Source organism: Prionailurus bengalensis, chromosome C1, assembly GCF_016509475.1.
Source record: "Prionailurus bengalensis isolate Pbe53 chromosome C1, Fcat_Pben_1.1_paternal_pri, whole genome shotgun sequence".
Taxonomy (NCBI): domain Eukaryota; kingdom Metazoa; phylum Chordata; class Mammalia; order Carnivora; family Felidae; genus Prionailurus; species Prionailurus bengalensis.
Window position 1 is genome coordinate 81,282,674 of NC_057345.1, and position 27,704 is coordinate 81,310,377.

Here is a 27,704-nt window from a genome sequence, read left to right on the forward strand (position 1 = left end):
GTTAAGTATGTTGAACATCTCTGCTGTCAGCTACTGGGGAGACACACAGAGTCAGCTTCCCGCTGGCCCTCACAGCCATTAATTTATGTACTGTTGGAACTAGCAGTGTCATCTGGGCCTGCCCTCACTACATGTAAATAATTAAGATGCCTTGATTCCCGGAGATCCGGAGGTGTGGAGCCAGGGATTGGTTCACCGTGATGGATTTTGAAAGGGAAACCTTGCTCTTGCAGAAGGTATTCTTGCTTTGCCTAAATCAGCAAGGCATGCTGGGAAGCCCTTCCCGGTGTGAGCACAGACAGGTGGACACACATGCCTGTACTCACACCTGAGGTTCTGTCTGTTGGTGTGAACATTGCGGGCAGTGGACATAATGAGTATTCAGTAAAGATAGTTTAGTTCTTTTCCTTGATTTCCTTTTGTTAAAATGTTACCCCAAGCAATGAACACAGGAGGGAACCCAGTCCCTGAATAATTTCCCGAGTATAAGCAAGTTAGATATCATAGAAAGCCATGAAAAATTCCAAGGCATATTTAATACTGAGTTAGGAAATAGCTGTGCCAGGTGATTACAAGACATCACAGGGGTGTCTCCTCAAATACATTGTAAATTGAAGGCAGTTTATTGAATCAATTCCACTTCTGTTGAAAAAAATTTCCTAGTGCTTTTGGAAGAAATACTTAATAATATCAGAATTGTCCAATCACATTCCATGTTTTGTTTTTCCAAGTCAACATTTTGGCCAAAGCATTCAGTTTTTTATTTGTAAAACTGTATCGGTTACCTAAGATTGAATACACACATTTTAATAATTGTAAATCATTTACTAATATATGTTTTTAAAGGTCATCACTTTGGGGAAAAAAGTAATTATCTACTCTGTTTTGGTATTAAAATTTGAAATCAATAGTGCATATGGAAAAGCAAGGACAACTCAGCCTCCTTCTTATTGCCTAATGTTAAAGGTCTGACTTCCGTTTCAAGGATGTATGCCACTATTCTGGGGTAAGAATGAGAAATCAGTGCACCATTCCAGAACTTGGCGGTTTTTCTTCCATGAGTCACGAGTCTTGTGGCAAAAAAGAGTATCTTCAGATAGTTCCTGGAGATAAGGTTTTTAACATCATTTTATTCTTCTATATCATCCATTAATATTTTATAGTTAAAAAAAATTCTTACCACTGAGCGTAACTGTCTTAATTTAATCTTGTTAAGCATATCACTTGAAATATTGAATCTGAATTCTACTAAAAAAAATACATATTATCAAAGAAATTGGGGGTGGAATTGGCCATGAAAGCCACTGGATTTACTTACATATAGTGTGACTCATGCAATATCTGGATGTCTTTAATTGGTGCAGGAGCCAAGAATTTTAAAAACCAGAGAAGTTCTTAGAAATCACCTTCTAATTTGCATCTTTTTACAGTTGGGGAAATTGAGTTCTCAGAGTTAAGGAGCTTGTGGTGAAACAGAATGCTACTCTGAGAGAAACTGAGCCCTTTTGGGGTCCTGTGTTCTTTGAGCTGGATTTCCCTGCTCCCTCCTCCACCCCTCGCTGTGCTGATTAGGGCATACAGAGGTCCCCCATTATCTGCGGGCAGACACCTGAAAACGTGGGTAACACTGAACCCTGTATATACTATGTTTTTTCCCACACAGGCGTTTCTATGATAAAATTTAATTTAGGCCCAGCAATTGCACTACTAGGCATTTATCCATGGGATACAGGTGTGCTGTTTCGAAGGGACACATGCACCCCTATGTTTATAGCAGCACTATCAATAATAGCCAAAGTGTGGAAAGACCCCAAATGTCCATCGATGGATGAATGGATAAAGAAGATGTGGTATATATATACAGTGGACTATTACTCAGCAATCAAAAAGAATGAAATCTTGCCATTTGCAACTACGTGGATGGAACTGGAGGGTATTAGGCTAAGTGAAATTAGTCAGAGAAAGACAAAAATCATATGACTTCACTCATATGAGGACTTTAAGAGACAAAACAGATGAACATAAGGGAAGGGAAACAAAAATAATATAAAAATAGGGAGGGGGACAAAACAGAAGAGACTCATAAATATGGAGAATACACTGAGGGTTACTGGAGGGGTTGTGGGAGGGGGGATGGGCTAAATGGGTAAGGGGCACTAAGGAATCCATTCCTGAAATCATTGTTGCACTATATGCTAACTAATTTGGATGTAAATTTTAAAAATAAAGAATAAAATAAAAAAAAATTAATTTATAAATTAGGTACAAGAAGAGATTAAAAACAATAATGATATGGGGCACCTGAGTGGCTCAGTCAGTTAAGCTTTTGACTTCAGCTCAAGTCATGATCTCACGGTGCTTGAGTTTGAGCCCTGAGTCAGGCTCTGTGATCACAGCTCAGAGCCTGGAGCCTGCTTTGGATTCTGTGTCTCCCTCTCTCTCTGCCCCTCCCCAACTCTCTCTCTCTCTCTCTCTCTCTCTCTCTCTCTCACACACACACACACACTCTCTCTCTCTCTCTCTCTCTCTCTCTCAAAAATAAATAAACATTAAAAAAATTTAACAAGCCAATAATGCTAGAACAATTATAATGCTATAACTGTAATAAAAGTTATGTGAATGTGGTCTCTCTCCCTCAAAATACCTTGCTGTGTGGGACTCACCCTTCCTGTGATGATGTGAGATGACCAGATGCCTGCATGAGGACATGCGGTGAGATGAGTGACCTAGACGGGTGATGGGGTGACTACTGACCTCCTGATGATTCGTCAGAAGGAGGATCATCGCTTGTCCACAGCGGTTGACCCAAGTAAGTGAAACTGCGGGAAGCAAAACAGATAAGGGAGCGCTACTCTAGTTTAAGTCCAATAAGAATCAGGTGCCTCTGGGGGCTCAGGCTGTAACCGAAACATTCCTATGCGGGCTCAAGTAAGTCGGTAAGGCTCAGACTTTGGGTTGAAGGTGTGTTAGAAGGAATATTTTATTATCACTAGTAAAATGTGTAAATGTATTAAAACTGTGAATTGTTACAGTAGTGTGCTTTCTGTTGCAGGGGATACAATCCCAAAAAGAACCCGCTAAAGCAAAGAAAGGGTGTTAAGGATGTTAGGATTCTGGGGTATCTCACACAATCGAAGAAGAGCTGCATTGCCAAATCAAGATAAAGTTGTTTTCAAGAACAGCCTGAACAGAACTGAATGCTGCTAGACTCTCATTCTCTCTCTCTCTTCTTTAAGCTTCCACTTGGAACTTCTGGGGATGGTGGAGTAGAGGTGTTACTCTACAATTACAAACTGAACAGAGAACTGGTTCTGAACTCAGGTTTGGGTGCTTGTGGTTCCAAAATCAATACTTGAGAGAGAAGTGATGATGGAAAAGGAAAAATTGTTTTATTCAGGAAGCTGGCAACTTGAGAAGATAGTGGACTTACGTTACCAAGACAATATTCCCAGTCTGGGGGAAGACAGAAGGCTTTTTTTTTTTTTTAAGTTTTATTTATTTATTTTTGAGAAAGGGGAGAGAGGGAGCGAGGGTGGGGAGAGAGAGAGATAATATCCTAAGCAGGCTCCCCACTGTCAGTGCAGAGCCCAACGTGGGGCTCGAACTCATGAACTGAACCATGAGATCATGACCTGAGTTGAAATCAGGAGTCGGAGGCGCTTAACTGACTAAGCCACCCAAGCACCCCAGCCAGAGGGTTTTAAAGGGGGAAGGCATGGAAAAAGGGAGGGGGACTACTGGCAGGAGAAGCAGGTGCCCAGGCAGTGAGTCGTATGTTGACCTGACCCTGAACAGAGTTGGTGGCAGCCATGACAGCTGTCGTCAGACAAATGTAGTCAGACCTTATTTTCTGGCAAAGTCTGGTCCTTCACTCCTCAAGGCCAGTGGTCTGCAGATCTCAAGGAAGGGAAGTTAGTTCCACTATAGACCAAGGAGTGCAAGCAAGCAAGGAGTGCATAAACTTGAAGCAAGTTAACCCTTAAGACTAGTTGGAGTGCTGGGGCTCCTGTCCGGCTCAGTTGATAGAGCATGTGACTCTTGATCTCAGGGTTGTAGGTTAGAGCCTCATGTTGGGTGTAGAGATTATTTTTATTAAAAAAATTTTTTTTAATGTTTATTTATTTTTGACACAGAGAGAGAGACAGAGCATGAGTGGGGGAGAGGCAGAGAGAGAGGGAGACACAGAATCCGAAGCAGGCTCCAGGCTCTGAGCTGTCAGCACAAAGCCCAACGCGGGGCTTGAACTCACAGACAGAGAGATCATGACCTGAGCTGAAGTCGGACGCTCAACCGACTGAACCACCCAGGTGCTCCTGGGTGTAGAGATTACTTTTAAAAAATGACTAGTTGGAGTGCTGTTATGGGGGAGAGGTAGGCGAAGAAGTTACTATACAAAGATCAAGAGCTTTGGGGGTCAATCAAAACTAAGTTCAAATTCAGCTTTGCAAATTTACCTATTTAATGGCTCTGAACAGATGGAAGTCAGTTCAGCAATAACTCTCTCTCAGACTTTTTGGGGAGAATTACATGTATTGATATACATAAGGCACTTAGCGTAACACTGGCCTATAGTAGCTACTCAATAAATAGTATTATTGTTATAGATTTAATATTCTTTCCTGCCTGCTCTTTCATCTCTCCCTGGCTGAAAAGCTAACATACAAAAGTTGCAAAGATCAGCTTTAATGGCATCTAAGATGCCATCACTTGTAAGATAAGCCATTATTTTATGCACCATTAAAAAATAAGATATGCTGCCAACTATACTACAGCTCACTTTCTAATCACTTAGAATTTTTCTTTATACTTCTTGAGAAAGCTTTTTTAGACCTATTTAGACACATTATCAAATACCACTATTGTGCATACATAAAAAGGAAACTATAAGCAAAAAACCGGTTAAAATATTCCTGAAACTCCTTCACATTCTGTGTCTGATGACTGTGAATCAACATATCAAGTCAGAGGCATCCATGCTTGTGTTTTTCCACATGTATCATCCTTTATTCCATCAAGAGCATCAGTGAGATGCATTTCTTTTAAAGAAGTCACTTCCACTAACACTAGTGTTCTAGAGTTTTTCCCAAATTGTTAATACCATCCTGCCATTCTGCAAGTTCTGAGACTGCTGCTTTCATGATCTCGTCAGAAATCGTGGGATCAAGGAAAACATCCAAATGAATGCATGTGCAAGCCATATAGATGTCGGCTGCCTGGCCAATAGCCAATGCAAAGTGCCATCAGTGGTATTAAAATTCTCATCTTCAGAGTTGTTAAAATGTGAAAAATATGTGCATCTAAGAATTGAGGTACAAATGGTAGATAGCCCATGTCATTACAGGTCCCTCACTTAGAAAAAAATGTCTCTATAAAATTATTTGAAATAGTGAGCTTGCTCAGCACATTAAAAAATATTTGAATAATTCCTCTTTAGTCCATATAAAATGAAGGATACTTTTATCAATCACATTTTCTTTTTTGTACACCAACAGGGAATGATAGGCTGAATTTTAGGCTAAAAACAACTTGCCCTAAGTGCAGGAATGGTTTTCTTCAGTTCTATTAGCATCCTACTCATGGAGACAAGCTGGTGCCATTTGAAGACACTCGAAACCTGCAGCTTTTTCTTGTCATGATTTGTTCTTATAAAGATCAAGCAGCAGCAAGGCTTAAAGATTTTTAAAAGAACAACTTCGTTCGTTTTTCAAGTTGAGGGCATACTCAGCTCAAATTCAGGAAAAAAAAAGAATCTTATAAAAGTATTATGAATTTACCAACCTGTCTTCTTCCCCCAGTACTCTTTTTTTTTAACTGAGATATACTATATATAAAATAAAATGCATAGGTCTAAAAAGGTACAGTTAAAAGGCATAAACTCATGTAACCAGCACCCCAGTCAAGAAATAGAACATTTCTGGGGCACCTGGGTGGCTCGGTCGGTTGGGCGTCCTACTCTTGGTTTCAGCTCGGGTCATGATCTCGCAGGTTTGTGGGTTTGAGCCCCACATTGGGTGCTGCGCTGCTTGGGATTCTCTCTCTCTTCCTCTCTCTGCCCCTCCTCCACTTGTGCTGTTTCTGTCTCTCTCAAAATAAATAAATAAACTTAAAAAAGAAAAAGAAAAAAAAAAAGAGAACATTTCTATTATGACAGAAAAGTTCCCTGGGCCCCTCCCCAATCATTAGCTCTGGTCCCCTTCAACGTAACATGGTCTTTTAACTTAACTCACGGTCAACAAAACCGTCACGGTCAACAAAATCATGGTCAACAAAATATTGTTGGAAAAGAAAAGAAGAGAAAAGAAAAGAAAGAAAAGAAAAGAAAGAAAAGAAAAGAAAGAAAAGAAAAGAAAAGAAAGAAAAGAAAAGAAAAGAAAAGAAAAGAAAAGAAAAGAAAAGAAAAGAAAAGAAAAAAAGAAACTTAAGTGATCATGAGTTATAGGGTAAAAAATCTGTTTAGTAACTTAATTTTAATAACTACATCTATGTTGTTATATACAACTAGCCTGTCTTCAAGTGACTTTGTTATTTTTTAAATGATTAATATTAACTGAGTAGTAAATAAAATACATACCCTAGTCACACACACAGGTGGAAATATGATATATTTTTAGCGAGGCTGGATCAGGTACCATGTAGTGTCCCATTTCAGTTCAGGACATAAACACTATATAGTTTTACCTACCCTATGAATTCCAGACAGCCCAGCAGTCTCAAAGCTTTATATTGTATATTAGCTGTGATAATTACTTTAAAATTTATTTTTTCTTTGCATATGATAAAGTGAAGTGGCAACTGTGGGAAACTATTACTCAAACATAGAATTACTATAAAGGTGATAATATACTTCTCCCATTCACTTTCCTGTATGAAACTGTTGGGTATTAGTAGGAATAATCCACTCTTTATTGCCCGTTACCTCATCACTCTGAATGTGATCCCAGTAAAGACACAGGTAATAATCTGCTTGCCTAATTGTTGATGTGTATTTACATGTTCAAGGGCTAATAAAATCTGGTGGGAATCGGAGTAGAATAAGAAAAAATGAACTACAGTCTATTTACTTTGACACTCTAACTCTGGGTTCACTCATTCTTGGTTTATTCCACAAATATTGCATGCCTTTTAATGCCAGCCACTGTGCCAATGTTGGAGATACAACCAAAGATAGAATAGCCAGACCAGAACCAAAGACAATTTTGGACAGAGTCAGAGCTCATAAGTTGTCCACCCAGCAAAGAGTCAATCGCTGTCCAGAGAGCTAGGACAAGCACAGTGTCTATTACTCATCTCATGAAAGTCATTCTCTACTGGAGTTACAGACACGTGAGCAATTACAATGCAGTCTCGCAAGTGTGTAAATAAGATAAGTGGTGGGCCCTCAACTCAGACTCAGAGGGAGGGGTGCAATTCAGATGTAAAGAATGAGTACGAATTTACCAGGCAAAGAGGTGGGAAAGTATCTTATGAGAAATAGAGAGGAGACAGGAGGAAGTATTTGGTAATATGATCCCAATAGTAGGAACCCTGGCTATGCTTCTCCTTAAAGTATAAAGTTCCTTTTAAAACTAAAGAAGCTATCAGTGAAGAAATTACTGGCCAATTAAGGTTTCAAACAGCAAAGAGAATCACATAAATAGAGCAGGATTTTTATCTGAAACAATAGACCAAGTATTCCAGCTCAACCTTCCTATTCTAAGATTGTTTGTGTATTTCTAAGGGAGACCCTTAAAAGGGTCCCTTCCAAGTGATAAAGGTGCCACAAAGGAATTTTTTTTTTCCTGCTTTCTTGACTTGGTTTGTCTCTCCATAGAAAATAGAACAAAACAGAAAAGTGAAAACAGTAGGGAAATACAGAAACCCTACCACAAAGGGACTATTGTCTTGATCCAGATTGTGTTAGAAACACTAGCAAACCAATGCTTCTCTGTTCCAATTGCTGGGAAATACATCACTGTCATTATGAAATTCTTGAGATGCAGGCAGAGAATCTCACCTACTCCCATGATTTCAACAGACTGCAGATTACCAAATGACTTACCTCTCAAAACCTATCACCTGTACTCCACTACAACTTCTGAGAGGTCTGTGTCAAAAACCATTTCTGTGGGACCTGGCATAATACTAGGCACATCGTAATGAGCTCAATAAATCCTTACTGAATGAAAGTAAAGTTTTATCTTCCAGCCATTTTGTACTCCAACTTTCCTCCTTGTAGCCTATGTTGGAGAATGTCTAACGTGATGGCCAAACCAGGACTCCTCGGCCTTCTCTGAAAGCTCTCAGTTTACCTGGCAGGACGCTTATCGCCTGGTCCCAGGAAAGGTTGGTGCCTCTCCCAAACTGCATTTGGAGCTTCTGGAGGACAGTGACTGCGTCTTATTCAGTCAGGGAATGCCTGAGAGCTCCTAAAGTCACTAGCATATAGTAGGTGCTCCATAACTCTGTTGAATAAGAAATTGTATAGTTTATACACTTTGCAGTGAGCTTATTTGTATCACGAATACTCACTGAATTCCTAATTTGCTAGGCACTCTTTTAGGCATGGAGGGTACAGAGGTGAACAAGACTGATAAGGCCCCGAGCTTCATGGAAATCAAAATTCTCATGGAGACAGACAATCAGCGGGTCGGACTCTGTTTTTGATGTCTGGCTGCTGACAGCTTTCAAGCCCCAGCCCTCCCTTTTCTCTTCTGTTCCACCTCCAGACAAGTGGGTAAGAAAGTCTGGGCACTCCCTCCCTTGTTCAGGCCACAGAAACCCCAGGGAGGCACAGGAGAATTCTAACCCCGGACCCACCCCCTAACCACAGTGAACAGCAGAGCCATTTGTCCCTGCCTTCAGTTAGGCCATTTTGAATTGCCCTGCTCTTCCCAGAAAGCCTCAGCATGTGAGCAATAAACCCTTTCAGACCCTCCTGGTGCATGTGTGTCCTCATCACTTTGTATATCTGAACCACTTTGGTGGTGCTGGTGGGGCACCGATCCTGTTTTCTGTGGAGCAACCACGAGACACATGTAAACAAATAAACAAGTTGATTTCATATAATGGTAAATGCTATGGGAAAAATAAAACGAGACAATGAGAGAGACAGTGAGGGGTGGTTGCGGTCAAGGGATGGAAAAAGGGTAAATTATGTGTGTGACGACTTAATCTCTTGACTAAAACTCCACTTGATGTGGTGGGGACTGCCAGCTGCCTCCCAATATTTTCCCTAATAAGAAAGGAATAATAATAATAATGGTTCATTTCTTCCTCTACTTTTCGCCTGATACATGGCCTCTCAGTAAAAATGACATTTTCCAACCTCTCTTTTTGCTGGGAGTCGTCATGGAACTAGATTCTAGTCAAATAGATTGGACAGAATCCTATTCTCCTGCCCAGATATAGACTTGGTGGTTGGAGTTCCGATGGCCGCCCTCCAGCACAGCACGGCATGCACAGGGGATCAAAGCTGTGCAGGGTAGGGCCACCAAAGGGAAAGACAGTAGGTCCCTACGCTGCGGGGTACCCCAGCGCTGCCTGCCTCCCTCCTCTTGAACCTTTAAGACAAAACCACTTGTCTCTTGTTAAGGGCACTGAAGTTTCAGGTTTTATGCTTTTTCTTAGGAATGAATCCTAAGCCATACATTTGTTGAACACATGTATGTGAACACACGTATGAACTTTAGAACCTGTTATCTTCTTTTCTTTTCCCTTCCCTCCTATTTCCTCCCTTTTTTTCTGTTCTTTTTTTCCTTATGAGCAGTATGCAAAACTCAAATATCTGACATATTTTCTATTGAATACATTTTAAAAATTAACTGTTATTGTAGAGAATATAAAATACACAAGAGTAGACAGAATAAAATACCGAATCCTTCTGCACTAAAACTCTGCCTCACCAATTATTAATCTATGGTCAACTCAGCCACATCCACACTCTAGCTTCTCCCCATCTTCCTACATTATTTTGAAGCAAATCTCAGACCGCATATTATTTCCAAATGAAGTTTTCAGGTCTCTCTGTTGCTTAAAAAGCAGATGAAGCAATATTTTTCTTTTAGAAATAAAGCCAAATTTTAACTCATGTTCTTCTTTACTTCATAAAAAATCATCCTTTCTGTATCATCTTCTGAAGTGTTCCTATTTCCCAGCTCTTTGCTCCTCCCCCACTCCTCTTTTTCTCCCTCATTCCCTTGTCCCCTCCCTCTCTCTGTATCTAATACATCTTTTGCCTATAGGTCCCCCACTTTTAAAAAAAAGGAAATCCAGGTCTAATTTTCCCATAGATGTGGTTCTTTGATCTACCTCCCTCTTTCTTTTTTTTTTATTTTTTTAAATGTTTATTTATTTTTGAGACAGAGAGAGACAGAGCATGAATGGGGGAGGGGCAGAGAGAGAGGGAGACACAGAATCGGAAGCAGGCTCCAGGCTCTGAGCCATCAGCCCAGAGCCCGACACGGGGCTCGAACTCATGAACCATGAGATCGTGACCTGAGCTGAAGTCGGACGCTCAACCGACTGAGCCACCCAGGCGCCCCTACCTCCTTCTTTCAATTTTCAACCACAGAGAATCTATTTTGCCAAAACGGCAGAGTTTCCTCATTTATAGTCCCTTTATGAGTCTGAAAGGAAGGATTTTTAAAAAGTCACATAGTCTCCAAACTAACCCCCCCCCCTTTTCCTCATAATAAAAACTGGCTACATTGGTAGTACAATGTGAGAAAATATAATTAATAAGAGGAATGCAGTTACAGTAATTGCCAAAGTTAAGTATTGGATGTTATTTTAACTATACAAACTCTAAAACCCTAATGGTACTGAAGACTTGTTTTTATAAATTGATAAGGCATTGGGGCGCCTGGGTGGCGCAGTCGGTTAAGCGGCCGACTTCAGCCAGGTCACGATCTCGCGGCCCGTGAGTTCGAGCCCCGCGTCAGGCTCTGGGCTGATGGCTCAGAGCCTGGAGCCTGTTTCCGATTCTGTGTCTCCCTCTCTCTCTGCCCCTCCCCCGTTCATGCTCTGTCTCTCTCTGTCCCAAAAATAAATAAATGTTGAAAAAAAAAATTAAAAAAAAAAATAAATTGATAAGGCATTGTGGACCTGGGCCATGTGGATGTTTTCCCACAAAGCAAGCTGGAACTGTTTTGCTATCACTCATGCATAAGAATCAAGCATGTTTTTCATAGGCAGAGTGTAACCAATCTTTTGGAGTAACTACAGATTATCTGGACATGGCAGAGGCAGATCTTGCCACAAAATGGTATAAGAGTCACTGTCAAATTCTCATGGATTTTATTTGCTCTTATTTTGTTATCTTGGTGAAAAATAAATTTGTTGACTTTCACACTGTAACAGAACGAAAAGAGCTATGACCAATCAACACAACTGACTTTGTGTACTTTTGGAAACCTACGGTGTTCCCAAGCGTTACAGACATATTTCTCCTCTGGGAACTTGTGGGAGGTACACCCATTGCTTTCACCCATTGATACTAAACTTCGCACCAATATGGAAATGTGGTGAAAGAACCTGTAATTGTTGCTCATTGTGTTTACCCAGCTAACCGAAGATTTAAGTCTTTGAGAACAAGGTTCGTTGCTTTCATCTCTATATTTCAAAACACTCAGCTCGTAGGGCCAGACCAGTCAACAGTCCAGGTGTGCCCAAGAACGTTTTGTGAAATAAGTAAATACAGAAAAATACAGAAATTCTTTAGACAAAACCAGTAGCACAACTTAACTGAAGTTCAGGTTCATTTAGCATGTTGGCATTTAATGCCTCTTTTGTTCTTTAAGTGGTTCTCTCTCTCTCTCTCTCTCTCTCTCTCTCTCTCTTTTTAAGTTTTTATTTTAATTCCAGTTAGTTAACTTAACAGTGTTATATTAGTTTCAAGTGTACAATCCTCTGGGTGGTTCTTAAAAGCATTTTTACTTGTCTTATAGTTATGATCATTTTCCTTACCACGTCTCATTACTTCAGTATTTAGCTTTTTTGACATGATACTAACGTTTAACCAACCTTTCCTAATACTCTTTTTTTTTTTAATGTTTATTTTTGAGAGGTGGGGAGAGGCAGAGAGAGAGGGAGACAGGATCCAAGGCAGATTCCACAAGGACAGCAGAGGGACGGATGCAAAGCTCAAACTCACAAACCACAAGATTATGACTTGGGCCGAAGTTGGACGCTCAACTGACTGAACCACCCAGGCGCCCCTCTCCTAATACTCTTAAAATTGTGTGTTCCACTTCTATGCCCAAGTGGGGTTTGACTTAAAATTTCAGATACAGAGTGAGTATTTAGATCTACACACTACTCACGATAAAGTGAATAGAAGTGTTTTCCAAGAGAAGTTAAAGGAACTATCTCCTGGGCTAGTGGTTTTAACTGGAGATGAAAGATTGAAAACTTCTCCCCCTTAGGGTCTTGGGAAAACAACTATTTAGAAAAGTTGTATGTATAAAAAATATTCTAGCCACCCATACACTGTTTGAGGGAGAGGAAGTGGCAGAGAGAGAGGCAGAGAAAGAGACAGTGATCTAACTAGACATTCATTCCACATTTAAATATTTAGAATTTTCAGTAGCCTGTGAATACAAAAAAATTTATTACATTAAGGTAGGCTTTAGATATTTGACATGTAGCTGATATTTTCATAGTGTGAGAAATATCAAGCTGACATTATACTTTCTCTGTGATGATTACTTCCAAATGTCAGAGAGTAGAAACTTATTCATGGGATTTCAGGGCCTTAGGATAGTGTCAATTTAAAAGACATTCACATCGACTTCTTTTTTATTTAAACATGCTAAATGGAGGATGAAAAGCAGGTTAAGAAATCAACAGAGAAAGGAAGAGCAAAGAAGAAACCTATTGACAAGAAAATTTTGAATAGATTGATGTACTCTTACATAAATTTCATGGAATCCTAGCTGACAGCAGCCTTCCTGATTGTCTCCTAATATTTCTGACAACTGGAGTCTTGCTGTTCACATTACTTCACTCATATCACTTACGTTGAATTTGGGAAATTAAAAAAAAGATACGAACTATTTGATTTTTTTATAGACCACTTTTAATAAGTCAAATAACTAATATTTGTATTTTAATACTGACATTAGACTTTAAAATTAAATAACTTAGTGATAGACTTTAAAATTAAATAACTTAGTGAATTTATTCTTTTGTTCACCAAACTCCTTAGAAACTAGTTATGAACCTACTGCACTGCTGCTATTTTGGAAATAACTCAAAGAAATTTAAAGAATTATTATTAAACAAATTGGCCACCTCAGAGATAATTGTGAGTTTAAATAAATCTTTGTCTTTCCAACTATGTGCATGGCAGTGCTCTTAATTACTTGGGGTCATGGAAATCCCATGGCAGGGCATCCTGTGAAATGCATTTCTCCCGCAGTCTATCTGGTTAGATTTCCTTTCTGTTTTTGGAAGTCAGCATCTTTCCTTTTTAAAATCCCTCTTTAGCAACAGTGGTAATGATGTTGAGGATGGTAACATGGATTCAGAATCTTAAAACCAGTCCTTTTTGTTGTGACTTCTGTAGGTCAGTGACAGGAGTCACTGTGTAGCCATCTAAATTCTCTGATTTATCTTACAAAATGTTATTTCTGATACAAACAAAAATTGTGGAACTTCCAAGAGCTAGACCAGCTACTTCTTGGCGTTGCAAAATTTTAAATTGTTATTTGGAAAAACAAAAGGACAAACCAAACATGCTGACTGATAGAACTATCACAGAGGATCACTGTAATCTTCTTGTTCACTAAATCAAAACTGGAACAAAAGGGATTGATAATTCTAAAACCCTATTGGTATTGCTCAAATTCTTAAACTGAGGTGCTGGATTCAAGGATGATCATTACATTATTAAGCTTTAAGAGTCACATGTTTTGTAAGCATCGAATATCACAAAATGAATAATACTGAAAAGCCAGCGATTGCTACATTTACACACTTGATTGTACCCCAAAGACCAAGGAGTCTGGGCTATTCCCTGTAAAGGCAGGAGACAAATGGGGAAGGTGAAGACGTTAAGAGGCCTATCCAGGACCACCCCAGTAACATCCGTAGAATGGCAGGACCGGCAGGTCCAGCCCTCTGCTTTTGCCGGGTTGAGAGAAAGAGGTCTCAGGAATCCAGCCCTGGTCCAGAGTCCCAGCGCCAGTTACAGCTCAGCATCGGGGTTGTTACTGCCCCGGGGCCTTTTCCGGGAGTCCCACGCTGCCAGGGTCACTGCAAGCTTCATCGGACAGAGTCTCACCTGCTCTGTTACCTCTCATGTCCCCAACACCTACTTCAATTCTGAGCCGGACGAGGGCTCACCTCCCCGCTGGTCACTTTCCTGCTTGTTTTTGTCTCCCTAATCGCCAAAGTTCCTTTCGCCCAGACTGTTCTCTACCCAGGCAGCCTAAGGTCAAGTCTGGGAGGGAATGGTGGGCGTTCAAAGCTTTAGCCTGGGCTAAAGCTAGGGTGTCTTGGGCTTTGCCGGGAGGCCTCCTCCCTCTGTCAGGAAAGCAACGGGTGAGCTGCACGATCGCCGCAGGCCTCCGGGAAAAGTACCCCCAGAACGACCGAGCCTCGCGTCCGGAGTCAAACAGCAGGAGCTTGTGGGCGGGACTCCTACCGCCGCCGTCCCCTCGCGGTCCAGCGCGCGGGAGAGGCGCGGGGCGCCCCCCAGTGGCTGCCCAGCAGCACCGCTCGGGGCCGATGGAGGGAGGGACGGCGGCGGCGGCGGAAGGGGAGGGGCGGCGGCGGCGGCAGCGGCGGCGGGGTGGCCATGGCGGAGTCGGCGCGGGAAGAGCTCTCGGCCCTGGCCGCGATTTTCTGCGGGCCCGGCGAGTGGGAAGTGCTGAGCCACTCAGGTGACTACCCCGCGCCGGAGGGGCCGGGCGCCCTTCCTCCCCACCACCGCGACTGGGCTCCCTGCCCCGGGGCCCGCCCTGGGGGACCCGGCTAGTTGAAGGACGGAACGACCCGCCTCGGGACCGGAGATGTGTGGGAGCTGGCGGGAGAGTGAGGAGCCCCCCCCCCCCCGACGTGAACAGTGGCGCGAAGCGCTCGCCGGCCCGCCCCGCCCCACTGGCACCGGCCGAGCGCCGGGCCCTGCTCCCGGAGCGCGCTCCCCCGCGCTTCCCCGGCCGCCCGTATCGACTTTAGATCTCACCTTGGAAAGAGGCCTACCCTGACACCCTCTGCTTAAACCCAGCCGCCCCAAATTGCATTTTGTGCTTTGTAAGCTCTGCATTATTTCCTTCAGGGCATTCGCCATGGTTTTAACTCCATCTGGGCATTCAGTGTCCCAGCTTACGGGATGGCAGGCACCCTGTGTGTTACGTAATCACAAAACTCCACGGCCCCAGGACAGTGCCAGGCATACGGTAGTCAGTAAATGTGAAATGAATTTTTGAATTCGCCCAGTGCTCTATCCAAACGTTTTCTCGGTCATGTTTCCAAGTTGATTGCTTTTTTGCTTTTTTCTAGTCCACTGAAAGGTGGCTGTCTCTTGCTCTTGGGGACTCGAACCATCAGCTCACGTGTGCTGATTCCCTGTAAACACTGACAAGGTTTCAAAGACACCGCCCGTGCCCTCTAGGAGCTTACAGTCTAGAAAGGTTCTTTTGGCTATTTTTTGATGATAGTTAAAGCTAATTCTGTCCCTGTCTGTGACTTCTGCTAAGTAAAAACCAAAACTGCAGATTATGAAAAAGTGCAGTGATGCAGATAATTTTCAGTTTTCATTTAGGTTTTAAATACATTATGTACATTTTTTGGCATGGGATTCAGCCTCCTGTTATGTTTCAGCAACTATTAAAATTGCCTTTGTGGCCATAACTTGATTGACCTTTAAGTAGGTAGTCTAAAAATGGTCTGGGTGTTGTGAGAAAGCCATCTAGGACTAAGGTTTCCTGGTATCGTCTGGTGGCCTCTTCACACAGGAAGCCAGAGCCGGGCCTTTTCGTTTATTCTTCCTTGCATCACCTGTGTTCGTGTGACCACTGCTGTGTTCCAGACACTGAAGCAACTCGGATAACGGAGCTTTATAATCCATATGAAGGAATTTACTTGTAGTGTTTTCTTGTCATCCCATTTCTTATTGGATAGCATTCATAATTTCTCATCATCTTACTGTTTCCATGTCTCTTTTTATTGGTAATTACTTCTGTCTGAGGCAGGCTATTTGAGAGATCATCAGTTTTCCTAAGTTCCTTCATTATGACTCAGCTGGGAATAGCCTGGAAAAATGAACATATGGTTTCCCATCACACCTCCAAGAGGATGAAATGGTAGTGGGCTGAGCGTAAGACGCTGCTAACAGGTCAGAGAAAACCCAAAAAAGTCAGCATAGAAAGAAAGCAGTTTCTTAATAGTGAGAATACTGTGGGCCCTTTATCTGCTGTTAAATTGAGCATGACTTTGAAGCCATGCCTCCTAATTAATTTAATTCAGCGTTCTGGCATCAATAAGTAATTGAATTATAAAAGAAGTCAGTGTAACAACTTAGGACATTTTGTTGCTGAAAGGTTCGTTGGAGAATAGAACAATTCAGTGACTCAAACAGGGATGTTTGATGTTCACAACTGGGAATTCAGGGTAAGGTAAGGACTTCTTTAACAGACCACAATAAACATACAGTGGGCTGCTGGCTGCCATTCTCATAGACACTGTTAGCTTGGGTTGGAGGATATAAGCTTGATACCAGAATATTCTTAACACCATCACTTCCTTTCTGGCCTCCCCGCAAATATGCTGCTTCTTGTTTGCCACTGGAATCAGGAGAACATCATGGGACATTGTGGGTGGGATTGTACTTCCTGTATGAGGTAGCCCAGGAAGGGTTAGGCTGTCAACCCGAGGGTCAACTAAAAGGCCTTGAGATTGAAGAGGCTGAATCACTGGAATCAGTTAAGTTGGCCTAATTTGTGCTGGGAATTTCAGGGAAGTTAAGCACATGGCCTCTTTACAAAGGTTATAGTAAGAGGCATTAGGTATAACTGTTCTCTTACGGGTACGAATTATGTAAACCCTCACACTCCTGTCTACTAGGCAGGGCTGTGGGTAGACCAAATCAGGAATATTCTGCCCTTCCCTGTACAGTGCAGTCGGGCCAGGTGCCAGATTTAATGGAGTCACCTATCGTGTACCTGATACTTCAAGTGCATCGAGAAGTTCACAGATGCTCAGGCTGGTTAAGTAGCCACCTGGCACCAGAATGTATGGACCCTTGCACTGTATCATACTCCTTGATGGTAATGGGGCTGCTGCGTGAGGAAGATAATTCTTAGCAAGGATAACACTTGTGAAAGAGCAATAATGAGCACCCAGAGAAAAGAGATGGGTATGACCCAACTTTTGTTCAGAATGATTCTGAAGGGGAGTGTTGTGCATGTATATGCATGCACACCGATCAGAGGAGAGTGATACTGTTATAAATCCTCGTTTTCCTGATGAGATACTTGAGGGTCACAGATTGTATTGCTGTAGTCGGTGCTCATTATATGTGAAGTTGTATTTCTAGAAATTATCTTGCGGATCAAAAAGTTGTAAAATGGGAGGTATGTAAGACTCAATAGCATATAATAAGCTTGCACGGTAGCTTCAGAGTGAATTTTTATATTCTGCTAACACTCATGTTCAGATTGGATTGGGCCCTCTTGCAAAATGAATCATGACTGTCACCCACTGACCCCTCTAAATCTGCTCAGCTCTGTTTCCTGCTGTTTGTCAGTACTGAGCTCACCTCTGTAAAACCAATTCAGCCTTGAACTTTACTTCTAAAGGATGGGATTGCCACTTTTAGCTTCCCTTATTTTTAGTTTCCCTTTTTCCTTTTTTCTCTAACCACATTTTAAACACCTAAAAACCCAGCTGTAACATAAAAACAAGCACAAGGGGGACGCATGCTTGTGGTGAGCTGCCTGGGAGCAAGAGGAAAGAAAACCCTGTGCAGTGAAGTATCAGAGGATACTGGGGGCCTCTTATCGGTTTTCTGAACAAAGTCTTACTCTGAGGATATTTAAAAATTGAAAAATAAAAAGCAAGTATAAGGAAAGCCAGTTGTATATGGTTTCTTAATGAGTCTAAATGAATCTTGAAGAACTTCTGTTAGATTGTTTACACTTTCCGATGTCTTCTGTTATTGGACAGCATTTATTAAGTTTCTCTTGTGTGACTATGAAGTAGGGGAAAGCCTTAAAAGTAACATTGCTGTGGAATTTCGTGTTCAGTTTTTCTAGTTTGAATTTCTGTTGTTTGGAGTGTGATTAGGTATATAATTTCTTTCATGTATTTGTAAGGAAGAATAAGGTTTGAAACCTATTTTAGTTTGTGTTTTACTTATGAAATTGATACACTTATTATAAGGCAGAGTGACTTATTTAAAAAAAAAAAAAAGACTAGGGAATTTGTTAATTCTCAACCAGAGGCAAGACCTACATGTTTTGGTGGGGTCTTTAGATTAAAATTGTTTTGGGACTTAGGAAAATTTTGGTTTTCTAGGGCAAGCATAAGTTTTCTAGGGCATAGGTGTTTATTGACAACGATGAATTTGTGAGTTAAACTTAATAACGAGTTTTTTGAGGCCAGGGAATGGCAGAGCTTAGCATTAGATTTAGAGCATGATTATTTTTCTGTTAATCGCTGTTTCTAAGCTGTTAATAATCTTAAAGCAGATAGAGACAACTTTGTTTTTTGAATCTCTTTTTTTAACGAAAAAATCAGATTGACAGTACATGTGGTTACATGAAAAATTCTGACTTGAGAGACACCCAGTTTAGTTGCATGTACAAACCAAGGCAGATATGAAATGGAGGGGTAATATGCATACTTCTAGAGTTTTAGGAAGAAAACGAGTTTTTAAAAGAATATGTACTTTTATTATATCAGCAGAGTGGTGTATGTTATTGGGCTTTTCGTTTTCCTGCAGCGATAATATCATTTTGTGTAATTTTAGTTTGCAGCCCCTGTGTGTGTGTGTGTGTGTGTGTGTGTGTGTGTGTGTGTGTGTGTGTGTTGGCAGGGGGGAATGGGCAGGGAGTCACTGTCACCAAGAAGACCAATTAGGAAGAATGTTAATCCTTTCCAGTTTTTGAATGACTCAAAGCAATTTTCCTTCTAAACATACACCCAATAATTTTACAGTTTTCTAAGACAAAAGTCAGGATTTCTCCCATTGCTTTTCTTTTTGCTGACTGGGACCAGAAAATTACTAGGAGAGGAAAATGAAAATTGGTAAGGATTTGAATGGCCAGCTCAGTAGCCTTTTCATACTTTCTCCCTGGACTGCTTGTTTCTGTCAATTGGTTATCTGCACTGGGGAGGAACAGGTGGGTACTTATATGAGAGGGATTGGAGAACACTGTGGGTTTCAGAGTTTTGTCAGAAAGAGATCCTGGCTCGAACGGAAAAGCTTGCTTTGTGGGCACAGGTATAGTATTAGTTTCCTGTGGCAACTGTAACAAATTTCTGAAAATGTGCTGGCTTAAAACACATATTTGCTTTTATAGTCCCAGAGGTCAGAAGCCTGAAATCACTTTCACTGGGCTAAAATCAAGTGGTCAGCAGGGCTGTGTTCCCACTGGGGACTCTGAGGGTGAATCCATTTCTTTGCCTCTTCCAGCTTCTATAGCTGCATTTCTTGCACCCCTTGGCTCATGGTCCTCCTCTGTCTTCAAAGCTGACATCATGGCATCTGGCTTCAGTGACTATATTGCCTTCTGTGGTACAATCTCCCTCTTCCTTACTCTTATAAGGACACTTGTGTTATATTTTGCGCCTGTCTCGGGTCGTTAAATTAATCACATCTGCAAAGGCCCTTTTGCCATGTTCTGGGGATCAGAACACATGCATCGTTGGACCATTGTTCAGTCTCGCACAGGTAGCAGTGACTTCTGCACCTGTGAGACCCATGGTGACGAGCTAGCCACATAATGCTTAGAGCTGTGTAACTGTAAAATGAAAAAGTTTCTTATAACTTGTAAAATTACTTCTTGGTTGTTTAAAAAGAAAATTGAGATATTCCAATGTGAAGAAAATAGTTCATTTGGTTCAACTGTAGTAATTCTGGTATGAAAGTACCACAAAATAAGTTCAAAGTACCATGGGAATCATAAGACAGATTTTAGGTGAATATTTGTTGACTGATGAATGTATGAAGATCTTCAAAAGTTAAGCTTCCCCTCGAGAGAAAAATTGGGCTCCCTAGAGGTTTTCTGGAGAGTTTATTCACCCTAATGGTTATACGTTGCCTGTAGGTGTATTTATAATGCCCATTTCACATAGTGAAGTGTACTGATCTGACATATACGGACCCTATTTAATAATAAAATATTTTAAAAATGAGGAACTGGCCGGAAGAAACAAGGGTTTTGAGAAATGTGATGGATCGTAGAGGAATGTACTAAAATTTAGAGAATTTTTCTTTATAAGGTACACATTTTTCTTATGTCAACAAATTTTGGCTGTATCACTTTAATACGATCTTTATAATGGTTACCATTCGTGTTTCTGGGTGGTATCTTAAAATAGTAGTGTTTTGCAGCTGATACTGAAGAGTCTATTAAAAACAAAAAACAAAACACGACAAAAAACCTCTGTGCAGCAGATATGTTTGGTCCTGTATGAATCAATGTCTGTCACAACAGCTTCTGTATTAATGGGATCAGATGGCTAGAAAGCCGTTTTAATGTTCCGTTTGGTTCTCTTAAGGGAGACACATTCAGGTTCCAGTTGTTGAGGCTGTGGGGCAGCAATCCAGGTATGAAAATGAGAAAGGTTTGCCTGCCTCTCTTGTGAAGGAGAATGGAACGAGGGCGTGTGGAGAAAGAAGTAGGGGTAGAGAGAGGCAAGTCGGCTTCAAAGAGATCCGTCTGCACCCAGTTCTCTTCTACTCTGCTCTTCTGATCTGTGTGCTGCTTGCCCCCTGCAGAATGAATCAGCCTGACGTTTTATCAACTTTTTGAAAAGTGGGGTGAAGTGGTGTGGAACACATCAGAGGGGTGAAGTGGAGCAAATCTGAAAGAGAGCAGAGTGTTTCATCTCCTATCCTGTGTGTGCTTCCCCCCTCCTCCTTCTGGAGCCAGAAAGGGCTGAATTGATGTCCGCCCCATTTTAGTTCATCTTGCTACCTTCATGTTGCACTGATACTAATATATTTGAAGTAAGAAAAGAGCAGGGCCGGGCAGTTACTGTATCATGCACAGTCATCGGTTTCTCTGCCCCTGCAACCACACAGCATCCCAGTGTTTGCTTTGACTTGAATTTGCCCCAAAGTGACCTTCCTTGAACGTACTGTATCACTTTTTAATTAATTACTGATTTTATATATACACAATACTGTTTCTCTGAATGTTCATATGAGTTTGTTACGAGTTTCCAGAATTATAACTAGGTCTGGGTGGGGAAAAAAATTTGTGATGAGAAACCCTCTGGGAAATCTGAATAAAAATGGGGCAATAGCCGGTGTAAATGCCAGAGAAGTCCTGGGTGCTGGTATGCATGAATCCATGAGTATATATGTATGGCTGAAGGAGGTCATCTGTAATTCACAGCTCGCTTAGTATTATGTGTCTCTTCGCAAAATAACTCAAGTTTTCTCATGAAAAATAAGTAGATCTGGAAACACAAATTTTGACTTCTTAGTGTTCCATTCAAATCACATTATGTATAGCTAATAATTATTTTTGGGTGCTTTCCAGAGACAGATGGGACCGTGTTCAGAATTCTCACAAAAGCTGAAGGACTTATGGGTGAGGATGTACCTTTAGAATTGCTGTTCCACTTACCGGTAAATTACCCGTCGTGTCTACCTGCCATCTCGGTTCACTCGGAACACTTGACCCGGGCCCAGTCCATGACCGTGAAAGAGAAGTTACTTAAGCAAGCAGAGAACCTTTTGTCGGAACCTATGGTTCATGAGCTGGTTCTCTGGATTCAGCACAATCTCAGGCACGTCCTCAACCAACCAGAAACTGGAAGTGGCCGTGAAAAGTGTACCTTTGCAACAGGCACGACTGTGGATGATGGACTGTGGATGACTCTTTTGCATTTAGATCACATGAGAGCAAAGACCAAATATGTCCAAACTGTTGAGAAGTGGGCTTCTGATTTACAACTGACAGGAAGACTGATGTTCATGGGTAAAATAATACTGATTTTATTACAAGGAGACCGAAGCAATATCAAGGTGCCAGAAAGTTTAATGTTGAATATGAATTTGGCTATTTTCTGCCAAAATGGTGTTAATGGATCTCTATCTTCTTAAGAGTGTCTTTAACTTCTAATTATATCTACAAACTTGTAAAGCTTGAATAAGTAGATGATATTTGAAAAATCATTCCAGGGGCACCTGGGTGGCTCAGTCAGTTAAGCGTCTGACTTTGGCTCTGGTCTTGATCTCACAGTTCCTGGGTTCAAGCCCTGCATCAGGCTGTCTGCTGTCAGCACAGAGCCCGCTTTGGGTCCTCTGTCCCCCTTTATTTCTGCCCCTCTCCTACTCTCTCTCCCAAAAAAAAAACAAATAAACTTAAAAAAAAAATCATTCCGCATAACAAAAGTAAGGGGTTATAAAAAAGATCTCTGTGGTGCATGAATGTTTGTAATTAGCTTTGAGCCTTAACTTTATAAATGTGCACAAAAAGTTTGTGCGTGTTTGTATTTCATTCTTTGGCACAGCGTGGTGTCTATTTGTGGGTAGTCTGTGAAAGGTTAAACTTTTTGGCAGTTAAAAACACATTCTGACACTTTAATTTGGCTCCTCTAATACCTGGAAAGAGGCGCTGGTCCTTCCTAAGGAGGATTTAGTGTTAGTGGAAGTAGAATCGTTAGGGCTGTCAGCTTGTCACCACCCACCTAACTTTTGCTTTCCACCTGACTTGTCTCAGCAGCTGCTTTCAAAATCATCATCTTCAGATTTTCCAAGTTCGAATTCTCAACTCATCTCACCTGTTTTATGTGGTACCAGACAAGGAAAGCTGCTTATTATATTTTATATCTTGAAAGCGCTACAAATCACTTAATAGGTTTTGTGCTTTCAGATAGGTTGGGTCAAGAATACTTACAATTGAATTTATTCAAAACCGATTAAGCTTGCACAGCCTATAATCTGAAAGATTTGTAAAATAACTACCTAGCTTTTTTTAGGGTGGGCGCTTATCACAATACGTAATTGGTATTTGGTTAACCGGATGAGTGCTGGGTTTATAGCATACAGATACCACAAATAATTAAAGCTTAATCTAAGTCTTGGTTTGAGGTCTGACCAAAGAGCCAGGTGTTTTAAGGTGATTTATAGTATATCTACAAAACTTGATATTTCAAGTAAACTACTGACTGACAAAATGAATACAAATTAATTTCCGTGTTCGTATTTCCCTGAAAGTCTCAGATTTTTCTTTAAGCCAGCTCAGGAACGTTAGTCTAAGTGCAGCTGTTCTGCAGATGTTCCGCAGATTGGATCCATCAATCAATTAGAAGTATTTATTCATTTGACTCGAACTTTGCTAATGTAGAGAAATTACACTTTTTAAAGAGTTCTTTTATTATTATTATTAGTAGTAGTAGTAGTAGTAGTAGCTTTCCCTAAAATGCCACTTCATGTAAATATCTCTGTTCAATTTTCTAAGATTGCGTATCAGGGTGGAGAATTACAGGTACATATTTACAGATGCCATGCCATTTGGAATGGCAAGTGCTGTGTGCCTGTTAACCTCCTCCAGACATGGAAGTAGTGACATTAATGGCAGTAGTTGGTACTATTAATTGTGCCATAGCTGTGTGTGGCAGCCTCTCTGAGTACTTTGCATGTATTAACTCATTTAACCATCACAGCTTCCCATGAGGTAGGTGCTGTTATGAGTACCATGTCATGGAGCAGGCTCTGAGGCACAGAGGGGGTAGGCGGCCAGACTGGAATCTGATCTAGTAGGCTGCATGGTCCAGATTTAAACCTGTGTAGTTTGCATCCTTCCACCAACATATTATGCTGCCTAGTGTAGAAAGACACCATAGCCCTCTTATTGCTTGATTCAGAAAGGGGGTAGTCTTTACGTAGGAAAATAAGCCTGCAGATTTATGGCTCCTTTGAAACTAGGACTTTGAGATTCAGAGTAGCATCTGTTTTTAATGTACTGATTTATCATTTAGGAATACCTGATTCTTCAGAAAACCTCCAAAGTAGATGTGGACTCAAGTGGAAAGAAATGCAAAGAGAAAATGATTAGTGTACTGTTTGAAACAAAAGTACAGACAGAACACAAAAGGTATAATTTAGTACTATTGCAGAACGAAAAGTAACTGAATCGATAATTATACTCTGACAAATCTAGGCATATTCATGAGTTTCTCTTGTATAATGCAGGTTTCTGGCATTTGAAGTCAAAGAGTATTCATCGTTGGATGAGTTACAAAAGGAATTTGAAACTGCAGGACTTAAGAAGCTTTTCTCCGAATTTGTGCTTGGGCTGGTAAAATGAAATGGAAGACAGGAATCTTTTAGTAAGATAGCAATGGTTTTTTGTTTTGTTTTGTTTTGCGTTTCACATCGGGTTTTGGGAATGGCTAATTGAAATCCTCACAAGGGAACAATTTTAAAGTTTCTCTGAAGCAAAATGATAGCTACCATTCTAACTTCAGGAACAAAACCCAATTTTGTTTATGGAATATTAAATAGTAAAAACATCCATGTATTCTAATTTTTGCCAGCAAAGACTAGGTTCAATAGATGGAATGTTATTTGCAAGATAAATATAAGATGATGATGGTAAATGAGCCCTTGTGTTTGTATAGCAGATTTGTTTGGAACTGTGCAATTTTCTGGCTAATTTTCTTGTAATTAAATGAATTTTTTTAAAGGTTTGTTTTCGTGTTTACTTTTTTCATGTTTACATTTTTAGCATTTGATCACGATTTTCCCCTATTCAGCTTATTATATCTAATGTTTTAAGTTGAATGTTAAGAAAAATATAACACTGATTTCTTTGTGGAAGTGCATGAATTGTCAGCTTAAATAAAATCAAAGAAGTTCTGTAGAACTTGATTTATGATCGCTTTCTTTGAGGTACCAGATAGCACAGTACCTGCCAGTTACAGGACTAAAGACTCTATTTAAATTAAAATTCTTTTTTGAAAAATTCACCTTCTGGTTTTACAAGGGGAAAACTGTTTCACACAAAATGAACTTGACTTGTTGGATGGAGGAAATGATATAGAGATACCATTAAAAAAATTTTTTTTAATGTTTATTCATTTTAGAGGGAGAGAGAGAGAATGTGAGCAGAGAAGGGGCAGAGAGAGAGGGAGACAGAGAGTCTGAAGCTGGCTCCAAGCTCTGAGCTGTCAGCACAGAACCGTACGCGGGGCTTGAACTCACAAACAGCGAGATCATGACCTGAGCTGAAGTCAGACGCTTAACTGACTGGACCACCGACTGCGCCCCAAGATACCATTATTTTATTTCTTAAGAAATCTGTTAAAGTATGATAATCTTAAAATATATTTACTATAGGGGCACCTGGGTGGCTCAGTCGGTTGGGCGGCCGACTTCGGCTCAGGTCATGATCTTGCGGTCCGTGAGTTCTAGCCCCGCGTCGGGCTCTGTGCTGACAGCTCAGAGCCTGGAGCCTGCTTCATATTCTGTGTCTCCCTCTCTCTGACCCTCCCCTGTTCATGCTCTGTCTCTCCCTGTCTCAAAAATAAATAAACGTTAAAAAAAATAAAATATATTTACTATATAGTAAAGAAGAAGAGAAGACACCAGAAAACAAAAGCTTGCATTAAAATCTCTAACAAGTGTAAGGAGCCATTTACATTTCAGAAAGGATATTTGTGTTCACAAAGCCAACTGTACTTCTGAAATAAGGGGCCAAGTGATGGAGGAAAGGCCACACAAATCCCTCTCCCTGTGATCTATGAAGTACAGTGATGTAATTATAAAATCCTAACCGATGGGAGGCATCGGCGAGGGCACGTTGGAGCATGCCGGTAGTGTTTCTTCACAGCGTTGCTCTGGCATCATGGTGGTTCAGTCTGATTGTCTCGCTTTTCAGGCACCCTTACAATTAAGTTATTCCTACCTAATGATCATTTTATGGGGTTCCAACGAGGGGGGATTTTTGGTTCATTTTATCTCATTCAAGGATATTTGTGATTTTTTTTCCTGGAGAACTGGTAAATGTTGTTAGGTGGTTCTATGGGAACGGTATGGCAAGGAGACACTAGGCTACTGATATGCTAAACTGAAAATAGGCTTGAAAATTTGGGACTGGACGTTATTACCACTTTCTTTGATTTACTAAACGAGGGGATTAAAAGTTACTGCCATCAAGGTTGTAGCAGTAGCAGTAGTAGGAGGCTGGGTCTGAATTTTATCACAAGAGAACTGTGAGTGCTTCGTTTTGCCTTGACTCTTCTGTGCTCAAGTGTTTGCCACACCATGATTTAATTTATGGTTCTCCTTCAAACTCTCATCTTGAGATTTGACCTTCCACCCCTAGAGAAGAGCTTGAATCAGGCAAAATTGAATGTTGGTAATGACTTTCTCCAAATTAATTACATTTCTATTTGCTAACATGTTTCAAAAGTATTGGTTTTGATTTTTTTTTTTTTTGTGGATGTTTACATCTACGTCTTTCACAAATGTATACACATTGGAATGCAAAACTAACCTTGACGGTGTTAGAGATTTATATGAATTTAATTTGATGATCTCTGAATAAAAGAAAATTTAAAATCATGTGCAAAAAGTCTGTAAGAGTCTCTGGTATTTTCTTAACTGGAGGAAGATATTTTTTTATCTTCTTATATTTTTATTTTCTTAACTAGAGGAAGATTTTACTAAAGCCCTGATGCTTTCTTTTCAGCTTGAGGTACTTCTGAAAAGCTAATTAGGACTTCCAGAAGATAGAAGATGGGGGGCCAAGGGCTGGGACCCCTGAAGGACTGCACTGTAAGAGTAAGTACTAGTTGTCCTAGTACTATAGCTAAAGTTTGTGGATTCTGTTAGGTCCAGAATGTCTTAAGCTTTGAATTTGGATTAGGGTAGTCCATGATTCTAATGCCCCATAGCCTCTAAGTCTTCTTTGGAATAGGATAACGTTATCCTAGGTGTCAAATTTATAAGTAATTTTAAAATTCAGTATTCAGCAAATAATCAGAGATAATTGGACTCATGAAGAGACAAGATACTATTAATGAGAAACAACAGAAATAATAGACAATAGAAATAGAACCACAGGGACTCTACATGCTAGAATTATTAGACGTAGATCACGAAACAGGCTTAATATGTTCCAGGAGATAAAAGCCAAACTTGGAACTGGAATTAGAAATATGTAAAAGGTGACATGCTGACAAGGTGACATTTATATTTGAAAAACAACAAAACAAAAAACAAATAGAAATTCTAGAACTGAAAAATATTAAGAATTCAAGAATGGTTCATTAGTTAAAGTGCAGTTAGGAACCCAGAAACCAGCCTAGGTATTTCAAACAGTGAATCTAAAACAGGAATTGGTTAGAAGACCAAAAGAGCAAAAAGGAGAGGGAGTGGAGCTAGGTTACAGAGAAGAAAAAAAGAGGGGAGGGCGATCTACTCAGCGTTTAGAAATTATGAAACATTTACCTGCTGCTGCACTTTAAAGACTATTGTAGTTGGTCCCAGAGCTACCGCTGCTGATAGGTACTATCTCTGGTCTATTGGAGTTGCCACTTGC

At 40.6% G+C, this 27,704-nt stretch overlaps 1 protein-coding gene across 6 annotated transcripts in view; it reads left to right on the top strand.

Annotated features, from left to right (window-relative positions):
• Positions 1 to 2,499: 2,499 nt before the first annotated feature.
• Positions 2,500 to 27,704, top strand: part of RWDD3 (RWD domain containing 3) — a 91,294-nt gene continuing 66,089 nt past the window's right edge. For 2 of the 6 annotated variants that reach the window (XR_006296667.1, XR_006296668.1), the window contains exons 1-5: positions 14,752 to 14,861; positions 21,693 to 22,180; positions 24,139 to 24,254; positions 24,353 to 24,489; positions 26,853 to 26,944. Coding sequence is in view for 4 of the 6 variants with exons in the window: in XM_043575631.1 (XP_043431566.1) it covers positions 14,777 to 14,861; positions 21,693 to 22,180; positions 24,139 to 24,254; positions 24,353 to 24,467 (804 nt within the window). In the remaining 2 variants the exon portion in view is untranslated. Of the gene's footprint in view, positions 2,810 to 14,738; positions 14,862 to 21,692; positions 22,181 to 24,138; positions 24,255 to 24,352; positions 25,026 to 26,852; positions 26,945 to 27,704 lie in introns of those variants that run through there. The other 4 variants (XM_043575633.1, XM_043575631.1, XM_043575634.1 and 1 more) reach the window with 4 other exon arrangements.